Here is a 16,290-nt window from a genome sequence, read left to right as displayed (position 1 = left end):
TTGAAAAACTAACTCGGAACTAAACGAATTGCACATGTCTATTTACAATCACTTTAATGGAGGACAGCATGTCTATTAGCTCGGATTTCTACTTTAAGTGCAATTTGGCTTCACCCACCATGGTGTGCGGTGCTGTCAGTCCCACCCCTGGTCCACCATCTGTCCCACAACCATTGATGGGTGCAATTTATGGAAATGTGCTGCCAAGGGATGAGCACATGAAAAAAACTGGAATCCTGTCCTGTCCTAAAACATGGACTCACAGTGGGTTTAACATTAAAATCGAGGTGAAATGGAAAGTCTATGGCACAGATCTGCCAAGAACAGGCCATCCACCAAAAGAAAATGACAACGCAAAGAGGAGACCAGTGAGGGAGGCTACAAGACCCATGACAACCCCCCTGCCACTTCACACCATTCCAGTTGTAGCAAGCAGTCCAAAGAGATAAAATGGCCAATAGGGAACTGTGTTTCTCGGATGGAAGTCAATGGTCTCTGAGAAAGGGGTATATTGAGTACAAAACTCACATTTTTTCCATCACTCTTTGAGGGACACAGCTTAGTTATATTAAGCAATGAAGGGACATTCAAACTCGGAGCAGGCACTCCAAAATAACATAGGTGGACCAACCCAACAAGAAAAACCCCTCAACGAGGAGAAATCATGGGCATAAACCAACCGCATGCGGGACTTTTTAGCCAAAACTAGCATCTGTAGAGTTAGATATATCATCCTTCTAAATTTTAGAAAACAGTTGAAGAAAAAACAAGGTCACAGCTTTATAGATGTGAGGCCCAAAGCTGAAAAGTCCAGGAGGTACTCCCTGCGCTAGTGGAATGGGCTTTACCGGAGAAGGAGGCACTTTAGCATGCAACTCATAGGCCTGAACAATAACCTAGACCAGGGATATGCAATTAGCAGCCCTCCAGCTGTTGCAGAACTACAACTCCCATGAGGCATTGCAAGACTCTGACAGCCACAAGCATGACACCCAGAGGCATGATGGGAATCGTAGTTTTGCAACAGCTGGAGGTTCGCTAATTGCATATCCCTGACCTAGACAAAACACAAAAGAAGAGAGTGCAAAGCCGCCCTAGGGTAAGTCGGCTTTAATATGGTAAAGTTAAAAACGCTACAATAGTCAAACTCACATTGTGTGAAGATAGACACAGAATAAGGATTCCACTGTGGCTGCACTCCTATAACCACCTCAAGATCCCGACAGGGGAAGGGGGAGCCGTGGACATTCAACCTAGCTGCCCGGACTCTGGCAGCACATCCGTAGCTATCCACCACCATGCTCGACGTGCAGATCCTAATGCGCTGGCATCCGGTCCAGCCGGTGCTGCTCTTCGAGGACACACAAATCCACACAAGCAGGATACAGGGGGAAGGAGAGTAAGGACGTTAGAGTTGCCATGTCAGCGCGTTTCGGAGGCATGGCCTCCTTCCTCAGGTCATGCCCACTAACTCTCTATTAACTCGCCAATTTATAGGGGAAGAGAGAAGCGCTCATGATGACGCCTTCCCTGTCTCAGATCTTGAGGGGACACAGGGGTAGGGAAGGCAAAAAATACTTATAGGCATTGGTTACAGCGGTGGGACTAAAGCAACTGTAGCGCTGGTAGATTTGCAATCTACCATATGTTAGGTAAATTTAGTAACTTGTTCGTTAGGAAGGTTAAGTTTGCCTCTGTTCCAGCTTGGCTGACGTTGTGTGTGTTTCCATACTGACCGGAGGGTGTCGCTGTTATCACTGGTCAGTGTTGGAAGGGCAACGTGTCGAAGCGTATGGATGCTCTTCTGTCCCGGAGACAACTTGGTGGAGGTGGTCCTCCGAGTTGCATTCTGGGTGAGGGTATTTATGGGACAGATGCCATATCGTGGGGTTCGTTTTACAGCCACCTGCTGGCCCTCCTGGCCGACAGGTATGCGTTAGAGAGCTATCTCGTGGGCCCAGAAGACGGGTCCTGAGCTGTCTATCCAGAAGGGAAGAAGCTGGACAACCGAGGAGATCCCAGGGGAGGACCCGTCATGGAATGATCACGCAGCTTGCTGGTCTGGAGTGGGGCCTGGTGACTCGGTTGGAGGACGTATCCCAAAAGTAACTTTACAGCATAGTGTTGCCGGGTTGGCTTAAAGGTTCAAGCACTGTGATTGACGTTCATTGCAGAAAACCAATACATCCTGTGGCAGAGAATCATACAGGTTTATCCCAAACACGTCTGTGGCAGAGACTTTTGTTCGTGCTACGTACTGGCTGCTAGGCAAGTGAGAGAGGCCTATCCAGGCGAGCAAAGAGTGTGTCCCACAAGGGGAGTGCACTCTATTGTAATATCCAAATTCTACCAGGACATTTGTCAAGAATCCTACAAGAAGATATCTGAGTTTCTTCTGCAGTTTCCCTTCTGCCTCTTTCCTGCTACTTCCTTAGTAAGGAAAACTCAATGGAACCCTAGACCCGATGCCGGTAAAACAGAGGGAAGGAGAGTGAAGGTAACAAGCCCGCTTAAACCAGCAGCTCCACCGAGAGTTATTGCTACACAACTTAATAGATAAAACTTAACAGATGGTAATAAAAAGAATTAAACAATCTATAAAGAGGTATCTGCTCCCAGCAAACACTAATATGTTAAAAAAGTTAATAATTTGAATATGCTTAATTATGCTAATTAAGGGATCGACCACGAGACAGAGAGCATACTACTCCCATTAAGAAAGGAAATTATTATTTTGGTGCAATATTATATATACACACAATATATAAATATTTACTTTCCTCTACCATAAATTGCACATATGTGTATTATATGGAGATATGTAGAAAAATGAACTTAAATATAACATGAGGAGGGAGGAGAAAATAATTTATGATTAGGACCCATCTCTTGTATAATGAACTACTTGCATATCTCTATCTCTCTCCCTCTGTAACCATATTCCCTCCTCTAATGGAAGCAAAATGGATGACAAAAAGATGAGAACATATATGCATATATACAAAGGATTAGTATACATACACATATATACAGGGCTTTTTTTCTCAAACAATAGGTGCTGGAACTCAACCACGACCCCCCAAAACCCCTCCATCCACACACACCCTCCAAACCCCATCAAATAGTGGGTGTGGTCAAATTTCACAAACAGTAGGAGGGTCTTAAAGGGGCATTAAATACCAGGATTGTATTACATACAGAGTGCAGAGTTCAGGGGGGTTACACGCAGAGGGCAGAGCTGTCACTTGTAAACATAGAAACCGGACTTCTGTGTTTACAAGTGATTGTGGTGAGCAGGCCTCCCCAAGGGTCTCAGCCAGAGGTGGTGGAACTGAGTTTCACCAAGTTCCCCCTGAAAAAAAGCCCTGTGTACTATATTATATATATATACATACATACACACACATATACACACATACACACATTTCCCAAGAACGTAAGAGGATCCCCGGAAGAGCAGTATTCATACAAGGGTGTTGATTTCCAATTCCTCATTTAACCCATTGGGTGACATGGAGTTTAAAGTAAAAATACATAATCTGGAAAACCTATCACCTTCTGTAATGGTCATAGGTATAGCTTCTATACCAAACAACTGCAGCCCCTGTGTGCTACATCCATGTACCTGTGAGGAATGCCGCTGGACACTGTGCTTATCGCATTCTTTTTTGGACAAACCGTCGGTGTTCTCCGAATCTCTCCCGCATGGTGCGTACAGTTCTCCCCACATAGAGGAGCCCACAGGGGCACCTTAACCCATAGACCACAAACTGGGTATTGCAGCTTATAAACTGTTTTATCTCAAACTCCTGCCCATCTTTAGTGGTAGACCTCTTTTTGCCATGTATCATGAACTGACAGGGCCTTACATCTACTGCACTTAGACCTATAGGATCCTGTCAAGTTAAGAAACGTCGGCATATCCTTGGCCCTATGTTGCTTGCTGTGGATACGACTTGGGGCAATGATGCTTTTAACACTGTTGGCCTTACTAAAGACCACCTGAGGCTTATCAGGAAGCACCCTATGAAGAGCAGGGTCTTGTTTAAGAATTTGACAATGTGTTTAAATAGCCCTTTTTATGGCCAGGTGTTGATCATTAAATTTGGTGATGAACAATGTGTCCGTCTGCCTATCCACTGGTGTGCCCTGTTTATTTCCATTTAGCCCATAGTGGTAACGTTCAACCGCTTTCTGTTTATGGTCCTGTGGTATCCTTTCTCAAGAAACTTTTGAGTTAATACTTCCGCTTGAGTCAGGTAGTCTGCAAGATTTGTGCAATTCCTACGAAGTCTGCAGAACTGACCATAGGAAATATTATCCTTCCACCTAGGGTGGTGGCAGCTCTCCTTATACAGATAGGAATTGCCTTCCATCTCCTTGAAGTGGGTTTTGGAATCCTTATGCTGTATCTATCTTCACACAATGTGAGTTTGACCATTGTAGTGTTTTTAACTTTACCATATTAAAGAAGAGTTACACTAGGGCGGCTTTGCGCTCTCTTCTTTTGTGGTTTGTCTAGATGTGTTCCTGCCACCCAGAGGACCCATAGAGAGCAGCAGCACCCTTTGACTTGTCTAATTATCACCAATAGCCAGCTGGAGGGCTATACTAAACTGTGGATCAGCACACCTGCTAGTTTTTTTCTTTTTTGTGTATTTTTTGTCTGAACAATAACCTGTCTTATCCACTTAGATATTGTGGACCTGGAAGCTGAAGAACCCTCTTTTAAGACATCCTGAAAAACTGGAATTTATTTTGCCTGAAAGAAGTTGCAACCGATAGGTAACCCTAATGGCTCCCACCACACCCAAACAATGGAGAGAGAATTCCTTCGTGTGACACAACAAAAGGTAACACAATATCCGCTTTAAGGTGAAACGACGAGACCAAGTTGCCAAAAGGATGTCCTTGGTATCCAAACAACCTGGTCTTTGTATAAAATCAAAAGGGGCTCCTTTCAGGACCATATTGAGATTTGAAGTCCCTTCTAGCCTAAGTATTGACCTCAAGAAAGTCAACCTTACAGGATAACAATATCAAGGAATTGTCCCAAATGGGTTCAAACAGGGTTTTGTAATATTAAAAAAACTAGGTTTAAATTCCACAGTTGGAGTAACATGTGCAATCTTTTGAATAAAAGAACAAATCCATGAAGAAATTATTACCTAGTAACCGCTGAAGATAGAAATGTATAAAAACACATCAATTACGTTGATGGATGCCAAGGAGTCTCCGTGATGAAGGGAGGCAATAACAGTCGGAGTAGATTACATCTGAAAATTCTGGGGGCATACAAAGCCTGCAAAACCAGGATGGGGAGATGGCCTCTTTTGGGTTTCAAAACTGTAAATGGGTTTAAACCAGTTAAAACCCTGAAAACTTTGGGTTGGAGGAAAGGGAACCATAACACCCTGGTTGAACAATCCCTGAATGACTGAAAGGAGGTCCATTTGACATTGCTGAGAGGAAGGAGACATCCATTCTACTAGGGACACTAAACTGAACAGGTATGAAGTGGAAGGGCTTATAGCCTGTAAGAGACTGGCCTTCAGTTTGCCTAGTGTGCCTATTTCTCCTGGAGGAAGCAGTATAACCCTATGCTACTTAATATCATCAAACTGTGTCCCTCAGTGGAGGATAGAGAAAAATATTTTATAGATACTGAGAAATATGAAGAAAACATATCACTTAAAGGTGCTATAAACAGGAAACTTAATGTACAGCAAAATCTATATGCTAAGTCAAGGCTTTCTAACCCATCTGGATCACTTTCTTCCCATGAACACTTGTTTGGGGTTACCAGCCCTGCCTCATGTAATGTCCGTGGGCATACCATAAAGGCTACATCACACATCAAACTTCTAGCTTCACCTTTGATGAAAAGGAAAACATCAGATTTTCTGTACACGTACTGGTAATGCACTTATCTGTGTCTGCAAATTCTTCCTTTATTTGAGGGATATCATCCATGTGTAGGAACACAGAGTCGTTCGGACTTTTTAACCCATCTGACCTGCTGGTGGCTGGTGGGACAAAATACAGATATAAGTGATCAGACCATCTTCTCCAAAGCAACCAAATCTAATCAGTGATTCCAGTAAGAGCCATTATCAAATCATACATGAAGTGCACAATGTAACCAGAGCAGACAAACCTTCTATGAATGTGATTCCATTGCTATGAATAAAGCGACTCTGTCTCTGTAATAAACTTGTAAAGTTCTCCAAAGAAGACAGTTCATCCTCAGCTCTCCCATTGCCCTCTCCTCTGGTCTCTGTCTGCTGTGACCCAGAGAAACCTCCACCAGAAGAATGTTCATCATCTGACACTTCCGGGAGTGTCAGATTTCTGGCTTCCCACGCCGCTCTGTGTTTCCCCCCTGCCAACCCCTTTGATGAAGCTGGAGGATTGAACCACAGAGTGCAGGGAGAGACCAGGAATCTGACATTCCGGAAACTCAGACTTGTTTGGATGGATGAAGCTCTGAGGATTATGTTCTTCATGAATGTTCTTTCTTGATGTGTCGCAATGATAAACATGCAAAATAAAATTCTCCCTGTGAAGAAGATAGTTCATCCTCAGCTCTCCCATTGCCCGCAGGAATCTGACACTCCGGAAACTCAGAGGTCACATCTTCGGATGAACGAAGCGCTAAAGAGTATGCTCTTCATGAACCTCTCTTGCTGTGTCTCTATGATAAACATGCAAAATAAAAGTTCTCCCTGTGAAGAAGGTAGTTCATCCTTAGCTAACCCATTGCCCGCTCCTCTGGTCTCTATCTACAGTGATGAAAAGAAACCTCCACCATAAGAATGTTCAGCATTTGACACCTCCAGGAGTGTCATATTCCTGGTCTCCCAATCCACTCTGTGCTTCCTCCTGCTGACCCCTATGATGAAGCTGGAGAATTGAACCACAGAGAGCACAGGGAGACACCAGGTATCTGACACTCAGGAAACCTAGAACTCATATGTTCAGACAGAAGAAGCTCTGAGGAGTTCTTCATGAACCTTTCTTCATGTATTATTAAAAAGCTTCATACTGCCAAGACTGAATCACATTGGCAGTTTTGAGGAACTTCTTTCTGTATGGGAGAAGCAGCAAGGAACCTGCAGTGGGTGTTTTGGAATGTCTCCACCACCTAACAAACAGGTAGGAAGAAGAAGGGGTTCCTACATCAATAGATTACCCAACAGAATAGACCTGTACAGGGTATACCTGGATGAAGAATTCTAGCCTCAGACAGGTAAGCTGTGCTTCTTGTAAGCATTCTTATGATTAGTTTTTCATTTTGAGAGGAGCAAAACTTTACATTTGTATATGCGGAGACATACCATAGATGAATGAGCTGCAAATGACAAATCTTACCCAAGTTGCAGTTCCTGTCACTGAGTAAAGTGGTGACCGTGTCTTCCTTCGGAGATTCGGACACTCTCTGGTACTTTGTCACTTTTGCAGATTCTCCATCACAGAACACTTCAATATCAGGAGATTGTGGAGAACTGTCCATCCGGCTGGCAGTCAGTGCATTTTGGTACTGCTGCCTTGTAATCTGGAGGAGAAAAGCCAGACTTCTAGTTAGGAAGAAGGAACAAGACACAACATACTTTTTTCTCGTAGCATCTGAACATGTTCATGTCTTACAAAGTGGGCAAAGGTTAGTGGCCAGAATTAGGGGGTACATACTATTTTCAGCATTGTGAATTTTGGTGTTTAATGCATACTAAATGTGACACGTTTGGTGCGAATCCAGTGGGGTCAGGACCAGAGTTTAACTTCAGCTAAGTTCATATTGATAGGTCAGTTCAGGAAAATAGTGGCTTAGTTATTGTTATTTGGGTATTTGGTAAATTTTTGTGTTTTACGTTTGTATTGGAAATGATTGCATCAACACGTACTGGTGAACACTGTTGCAACTACAAAAATTGTCCCAATTCTATCTTCCTCAATACTGTGTGTAATACTGTCCATTATCTGGAACAAGTTTTTCAAATAAAAACAACTGCCACTGCTCCAAGCCACCAAACTCCTTTCACCTTCAGTTACTCAGTTTCCGGACCAGGAACCTGTCCATGCCCCATCCAACTGTCTCTAAAGAACAAAGTGGCCACACTCTGATGATGTCACTTTCAAGCAAAACTTCATTGGTCCAATCCCACAGACATAGTAATCTCCGCCCACACACCATTCCCTCTAATGCATTTCCCCCATCAAAGCTTAGTCAGTGGGTGGGGATTCCTACATCGGCTGGATTGGACAAGTAACATTTTACTTGGAAGTGACATCATTGGACCACGGCCACTTTATTCTTTGGACAACCTTCTTGAAATGGTAAACGTTTCCTCCAAAAACGGAGCTACACAAGTAAGCAGGTCTATAGTTGGTAAGGTTTTAGGAGTGAAAACATCCTGCGACCCCAAACGGCATTTTGTGCCCCACATCTGTGTCACAAAGGCCCGCTGTACCTGCCGAGTCATGTCTCCACCGAAACGGAACACTGCAGCCTTATCGTCCCTAGAGCGGTATCGGAGGACGGAGCGGGACGGTGAGGGGCAAGATGGCGCCTCCTCCACAGCACACTCCACTCCTCACACAGAGCACAAGGCAGCTGATACAGCGCGTGTTCTCGAGGCGATCTCCCTCTGCCAATCTACACTTACTACCAAGCTGGAGGAGGTAAAAGTGGACATTTCATTGATAAGGCAGGATATGACTAAAATCCGGGAACGGGTCACTGAAACAGAGGCCAGAATTAGTCGGGCAGAGGACACCTTATACCCTCTTCAACATTCTCAGGAGGATCTTAAGCGACAAGTTCAGCTATTGGCGCAGAAACAAGACGATCTGGAGAATCGCGCCCGCAGATCTAACTTGCGCTTCATCGGCCTGCCTGAAGGTTCAGAAGGTACAGACCCAGCTACTTTTCTAGAAAAGCTACTCATCTCAACCTATGGCAGAGAGGCTTTCTCCACCACGTTCGTGGTGGAGCGTGCGCACCGCATGCCTGCCCGCCGACCACCTGAAGGAGCTCCTCCACGCACCTTTATTGCAAAGACGTTGAATTTCAGAGACCGCAATGTAGTCCTTCGCATGGCCAGAATTAAAGGCAATATTCCGTTCCAGGCAGGATCTGTCTCAGCATTTCCCGACTTTTCTGCGGAGGTGCAGAAACAACGCTCCAGATTCACGGAGGTCAAGCGACGCTTACGAGCACAACACATCAAGTATGCCATGCTCTTTCCTGCCCGTCTACACGTGGCGGGTGAAGATCGCGCATATTTCTTTGATGATCCAACACTTGCCTCGGAGTGGATCGACCGACGGGACGCAGAAACAAACAGACCAGCCTAAAGATGATGCCTCCGTATGCAGAGGACTAGGTGAGAATTCATGCCCCCATACAATCTATTAACATTCAATGCACTTACAGTGCCCCAATTAAAGCCCCTGGCTCCACAGGAAGCTGCAAAACATCATTTGATAACACCCTACAGAGACAGAATCCCTGCGGGGTTCACTCCGGAGCGGGCCACACAATACACTCTGCACTATTAGGGCTGAAGTGAGTTATCTATGCAGCCCCTGATCAAAGTGCATTCCCTGAACTTCAGTATAAGCTTTTGATCCATCCCGATCTAGGGTACACATACTCCTGTCTTTCTTCCTATGACTTTACCTCATCGAAGGAAGAGACTGTACTCCTTCACATGGCCTTTTCCGCCCGGGTCCTCAGGCTCCTAAAGTTGGTCATCGCCATGTTTGTAACAGGAGAGATGAGGGAGGAGGGCACGGGGTCACCAGCTTAACTTTCATAGATATGGTCTATAATATGTTTTATGGAAAATCTGTTACTTACTTCTACATACCACATATGGGCGTAAAAATGGAACATATATTACCACCAAGTGTTCAATAGACGTACCGTCTAAAATCTCGTTGCTGGACTATTAACCAGCAAATCATTCGCCCCTACCACTAATATGGTATATTGTCACCGGCATTGACAATTAGGTTTTAGCCGGTGTTAGTACAGTTAGTGCGTACAATTGGGTACCATGGTGCCTACTAGTGGCTGCACAGGTTATGGGATTTATACTCCAGCCAAGTTTGGGCGGCCGAGAGCAGGGAGGGGGGAGTGGGAATTGTTACATTTAAGTTTAAAGAGCATGCATTCTGATATGTTGGAATATAATGGTAATGATTGTATATGGTACTACCTGACACTAAGAGGGACCACTATATGGGAAATGACGCGTGTTGGAGTTGAACCTGTCCTGGGAAAACTTAAGGTTTAGGAGTGGATGGTAGTGAACTCAGAGGTTCTATAGTTGTAAGGTTTAGGAGTAGATGGTAGTGAACCCAGCAGGTCTATAGTTGGTAAGGTTTAGGAGTAGATGGTAGTGAACTCAGAGGTTCTATAGTCGGTAAGGTTTAGGAGTAGATGGTAGTGAACTCAGAGGTTCTATAGTCGGTAAGGTTAAGGAGTAGTTGGCAGTAAACTTAGTGGTTCTAAAATCGGTAAGATTTAGGTGTAGATGGTAGTGAACTCAGCGGGTTAAATAGTCTGTAAGGTTTAGGAGTAGGACGGTAGTGAACTCAGAGGTTCTAAAGTCAGTAAGGTTTAGGAGTAGAATGCAGTGAACTTCAAGGTTCTATAATCAGTAAAACTTAGGTGTAGATGGTAAATGAACTCAGACGTTCTTTAGTCGGTAAGGTTTAGGAGTAGACGGCGGTGAAATCAATGGTTCTATAACCGGCAAGATTTAGTTGTGGATGGTAGTGAACTCAGCGGGTCAAATAGTCTGTAAGGTATAGGAGTAGACAGTAGTGAACTCAGCGGTTCTGTTGTCGGTAAGGTTTAAGAGTAGATGGTAGTGAACCTAGAGGTTCTATAGTCACTCACTAAGGTTTGTGAATAGACCGTAATGAACTCAGAGATTCTAAAATCGATAGGGTTAAGGAGTAGATGGCAGTGAACTTAGAGGTTCTATAATCAGTAAGACTGAGTTCACTACCATCTACAGCTACAAGTTTTGCTGATTATAGAACCTCTAAGTTCACAGTCTACTCCTAAACCCTATCGATTTTAGAACCTCTGAGTTCACTGCTGTCTGTTCCTAAACTTTACTAACTATAGAACCTCTGAGTTCACTACCATCTACACCTAAACCTTACTGATTCTAGAACCACTGAGTCAACTGCCTTCTACTCCTAAACCTTACCGATTTTAGAACCTCTGAGTTCACTACCAACTACTCCTAAACCTTACACACTATTTAACCCACTGAGTTCACTACCATCTACACCTGAGGTTCTATAGTCGGTAAGATTTAGGAGTAGACGGTAGTGAACTCGGCGGTTCTATAGTTGGTAAGGTTTAGGTGTAGACGGTAGTGCACTCAGCAGTTCTATAGTCGGTAAGGTTTAGGAGTAGGCAATAGTGAACTCGACTGTTCTATAGTCAGTAAACTCATAGGTTTAAGAGTCATTGGTTGTAATCTATCTCTTTATCTTGGATCTTTCATGGTGGCTTACCTTAACATATTGGACATAGGAGAGGATGTGCACAGAGTAGTCGGGGACGTAGAGGTTGTTGTTGCTGAGCTGGTTGGTGCTCCCCCCATAGTCGTTGCGTTCTCTGTTAGGGGATTCAGAACGATTCAAGCCACTGCAGCGAGAAGGGGATCTGTTTACTATGGACAGCCAGGGAGGGAGGAAAAGAAAGAAGAAAATTGGACAGAAAGTAGGATAAATAGGACAGCAAAGGAAATGTACCAGGTTAGATGAATACAACTACCTAGGAGCTCTGTTCAGAGAAGATTAATCATCACAATGCAGAAATAATACAAGTTCACAGCAGTCCCTCCCAGGAGTGAACCATGAAAATCTACATCTTCAGGTTAGAGAGAACCGGTCACAACCAGGATAAGGCAAAAATTTGAATATTCACATATTTTACATTTTATATTGGTGGGTTTACTAATGCAGGATGATTATCTGTCTCCCTGAATAGCTTTACTTACATATCTGAAGTCTGTGTGTACAACCATGGAAATATAGTGGCAGCTGGACTTTATATCTCCAATTTCCTTCCACTACACCACACAAACCTGTGATATTTATATACTAAGCTATGACTAGGGTTTTGGCAACCCTTAACTGTGTTTTTGCTTTTGGTCAGTGAGGCCGTACATTGTTTTTAGAAGCCCAAAGCCAGGTACAGTAGGTGGGACATTGTCTTACTGCTCTTAACTAGAGTCAGTATTTTCACAATAGAGTGTCCTGAGTTTTTGCCTCAATGGTTTTCAGCTTCTCAGGAGCTCTGGAAGAAAACAGATAAGAACAAATACCTGAAGGTGCCCCCCAATACAGTCCACCTGCCACTTTAATACCATGGAAGTCACCAAAGGAACACTTTGCATTTAAAGCACTTGAAACCTCATAACTATTAGATGTCTTTATCTCCATACTAGGAGTGCCTATATAGTAATGGATAGATTGAGGGTAGGTATGCCTGGAGGGAGCCTTCTCCTCAAAGGCACAGGGGTGCACGGAACACCCAGCAAATAGCACAATGGCAGCGAAGGTGTCTAGTGCACCCCCTTACCAAATAACCAACAGTAAAAACAAATGGCAACTACCCAACCTAGAACTGGCCTTAACAGCAAAGAGCATGTGGAAGAGCGACGCATTTCAATATATACGTGATCCTACAACGGAGGCTCTTAAAATTTATAGAGTTAGGACTGCAGATAATACTGGGGGTGCCTTGGCACGGCCTCTGCAGCTTACACATGTATTTGCAAATGTCTGCAAACTAAACCCCTGTTTTTAATGTGAACTCTTAGACAGAATAATTCAATTGGTTGCAGGCTGGTTGATACGTTGGGTTGGGATTTTTTTTCTTTGTTGTTTGACATGCGTCGCCCTTCTATGTGCTCCTTGCTGTTAAGGCCAGTTATAGGTGGGGGCAGTTGCTATTTGTTTGTACTTTAGATTGTAAGCTCTTTGGGGATGAGGACTAATGTGAATGTACAGCTGGTAGAGAACTGGCCTGTACATTCCCGTCTGATCCTCTGGTATTTCCCACCAGAACTCCCCATCACTAGAACAAGATGAGGAGTAATGTTGCCTTATGAGTCACTTGGCTGAATATCAGAAGCCCTCTATGCACAAGGACATCTTCTATAAGCTGGCCATACATTACTAGATTTTCAAGTGAATCTTCCAACTAATATTTCAATGAATGTTCTTAAAATGAAAGATTTTTAACCAAATTTTAGTGTAGGGCCAGCTTCATGGCGAGTCTTTTTGCTGGGTAATCCATTCATCTGTATTCCATAAATGATCATTAATACACAATAAAAGGAAGTAACAGATTTCCTGAAGAAATTATTTCTGAAGAGGTTTCCATGCGTATGGGGGATCAGCTCCAGAACATTCATATATCCATATGAATTCAACCCATTTTTCATGATGGAATTAGAGCCATGCACATTACCTGGGGAGCCAGCCAAGGATTCCCCTCTGCTGAAAGCGAAGGTGCGAGATACGGACACGGGTACTGGGAGGGCAGAGCAAAATCGGGAGTAAGATCGGGATGAAAGCATACAAACACAGAGCACACACACCGGAAAAAAAAAAGGGATCTCAATGGACGAGAATCCTGGCAATTCTATCGTAACAATGTAGAAATCTACCCATATGGAGAACACACAAGAAGACGATTATTGACAGAAGCTTGAAAATGGGTTGTAATTAACAGGATTAGCAAAACGGCTTTATAAACACTGTTAGGAAAGCAAAGAAAATCAAAATCGTATTAATAAAATATTAGGATTCCATATAAAATAATACAGAACTTACCATTGGCTGTATACTCTGTACAGAAATGGATTGAAATGAACTCTATTAAACATTGCTCTCCTTTAATCCGACTATGTACTAAACAGCACCACACACCAGTATGCATGTCTGCCTTATATAGTACTTCCATTCATCCATTCTGTATACTCATTGTATTAAATCAATTCTGCGCCTTCATGAGCAAAGTCATAGGGTCGCCAGGCTTTACCCATTTAAATCTTCCAAATTATTTTAGATGGCCACAGTGTGATTGGGACAATAAAGCAATCCATTGACCTTAACCCCCCCCCCCCTCCCATCGAAGAGAGAAACAGATTTCCATATTAAGGCATTAAGACAATACAGCTTTATACAGTGATCGTGAGACTGATCATAGTAAGTGTACAATGGCCCAAGAAAATGAATGTCTCCCATGTATGTCCATACATGTGTGCAGTATAGAATAAGTATTCACTACAAGAAATTGATTGAGGTCTATAAAATGCTCTTCAAATACATGCTGTAATCTTTATTAGAAAAAGAGCCCCCCCCCCACTGGGGGCATACTGCTAACAGCCGGCCCAGAGGGAGAGCCACTGGGGACATACTGCTAACAGTCGGCCCAGAGGAGAAGCCACTGGGGACATACTGCTAACAGCCGGCCCAGAGGGGGAGCCACTGGGGACATACTGCTAACAGCCGGCCCAGAGGGGGAGCCACTGGGGACATACTGCTAACAGCCGGCCCAGAGGGGGAGCCACTGGGGACATACTGCTAACAGTCGGCCCAGAGGAGAAGCCACTGGGGACATACTGCTAACAGCCGGCCCAGAGGGGGAGACACTGGGGACATACTGCTAACAGCCGGCCCAGAGGGGGAGCCACTGGGGACATACTGCTAACAGTCGGCCCAGAGGAGAAGCCACTGGGGACATACTGCTAACAGTCGGCCCAGAGGAGAAGCCACTGGGGACATACTGCTAACAGCCGGCCCAGAGGGGGAGCCACTGGGGACATACTGCTAACAGCCGGCCCAGAGGGGGAGCCACTGGGGACATACTGCTAACAGCCGGCCCAGAAGGGGAGCCACTGGGGACATACCACTAACAACCGGCCCAGAGGGGGAGCCACTGGGGACATACTGCTAACAGCCGGCCCAGAAGGGGAGTCACTGGGGGCATACTGCTAACAGCCGGCCCAGAAGGGGAGCCACTGGGGACATACCGCTAACAACCGGCCCAGAGGGGGAGCCACTGGGGACATACTGCTAACAACCGGCCCAGAGGGGGAGCCACTGGGGACATACTGCTAATAGTTGGCCCAGAGGGGGAGCCACTGGGGGCATACTTCTAACACCCAGCCCAGAGGGGGACAGGAGCAACTATATGTATGGTGGAAGAGGGGAATGTAATGTGCTTAAGAGATTTTGGAAAATGACCATTAAAGGTGTACTAAACCTTTAAGCATTCAAGTGAAATCAGGATCAGAGGGATGCAAAGAGGAGGGCTTTCTGACTAACAAAGATAATAACATGCCCCTTGGGTTGTCTGCTGCTAGGTAAGATTTAACATACCTTTAAGGTAGGTCATAGAGAATCACGGAGGGTCATAGAAAGTCATGGAGGGTCAAAGAGAATCATGGAGGGAAATGGAGGATCACAGAGAGTCAGGAAGGGTCATGAAGGATCATAGAGAATCACAAGGGGATCAAAGGGATAGAAAGTCATGGGGGTCTAAGGGAGTCATGGAGGGTCATAGAGAATCAAGAGGAAAAGATGATCCGCATTCCGGTGATTGCTCAAGCCACAGTGCCTGAACGCAAATGAGAACAGTTGACGCGTTTCAGCCTATATGGCCTTAGTCATAACTGGAGTGTGGGGATCATCTTTTCCTCATTTCCCTACTCAGCCAGCGACTGTGGATCAAGCACCTGGGATCTCTGTATTCTATGTGATGTATGGGTAGTAGAAATGACTTTTTTGCTTATATCATAGAGAATCATGAAGGGAAATGGAGGATCATGGAGTGTCAGGAAGGGTCATGGAGGGTTGTAGAGAATCACGGAGGGCCATAGAAAGTCAAAGAGGGTCAAAGAAAATCATGGAGGGTCAAAGAGAATTATGGAGGGAAATGGAAGATCATGGAGAATCAGGAAAGGAAAGGTCATAGAGAATCATGGAGGGAAATGGAGGATCATGGAGTGTCAGGAAGGGTCATGGAGGGTTGTAGAGAATCACGGAGGGCCATAGAAAGTCAAAGAGGGTCATAGAAAGTCAAGGAGAGTCATAGAAAGTCATAGAGGGTCATGGAGACGGCAGCACGAGCATTGGCCAATCTCACACTATCTGTTGTTCTTTATATGTCTGATTATAGTAAATCTATGGGAAGGTATTGTCCTGTGACTGGCCAACTAATCGTCTTTAATAAGTTATTCTACCCTGTTC

General features: G+C 44.5%; 1 protein-coding gene across 2 annotated transcripts in view; it reads right to left on the bottom strand.

The window, feature by feature from the left end:
• CNNM1 (cyclin and CBS domain divalent metal cation transport mediator 1) overlaps positions 1 to 16,290 on the bottom strand; it is a 49,185-nt gene that overhangs the window by 10,709 nt on the left and 22,186 nt on the right. Inside the window, exons 7-10 of one of the 2 annotated variants that reach the window (XM_073595550.1) lie at positions 13,505 to 13,567; positions 11,539 to 11,696; positions 7,372 to 7,555; positions 5,916 to 6,026 (exon numbers count right to left, since the gene is read on the bottom strand). In XM_073595550.1, the coding sequence (XP_073451651.1) occupies positions 5,916 to 6,026; positions 7,372 to 7,555; positions 11,539 to 11,696; positions 13,505 to 13,567 (516 nt within the window). The remainder of the gene's footprint in view (positions 1 to 5,915; positions 6,027 to 7,371; positions 7,556 to 11,538; positions 11,697 to 13,504; positions 13,568 to 16,290) is intronic. The other variant, XM_073595551.1, reaches the window with a different exon arrangement.

The sequence above is a fragment of the Aquarana catesbeiana genome, linkage group LG08, assembly GCF_042186555.1.
Source record: "Aquarana catesbeiana isolate 2022-GZ linkage group LG08, ASM4218655v1, whole genome shotgun sequence".
In the NCBI taxonomy this organism is placed as follows: domain Eukaryota; kingdom Metazoa; phylum Chordata; class Amphibia; order Anura; family Ranidae; genus Aquarana; species Aquarana catesbeiana.
Note: the sequence above shows the minus strand (reverse complement) of the source record. Positions and strands in the feature narration are given on the sequence as shown.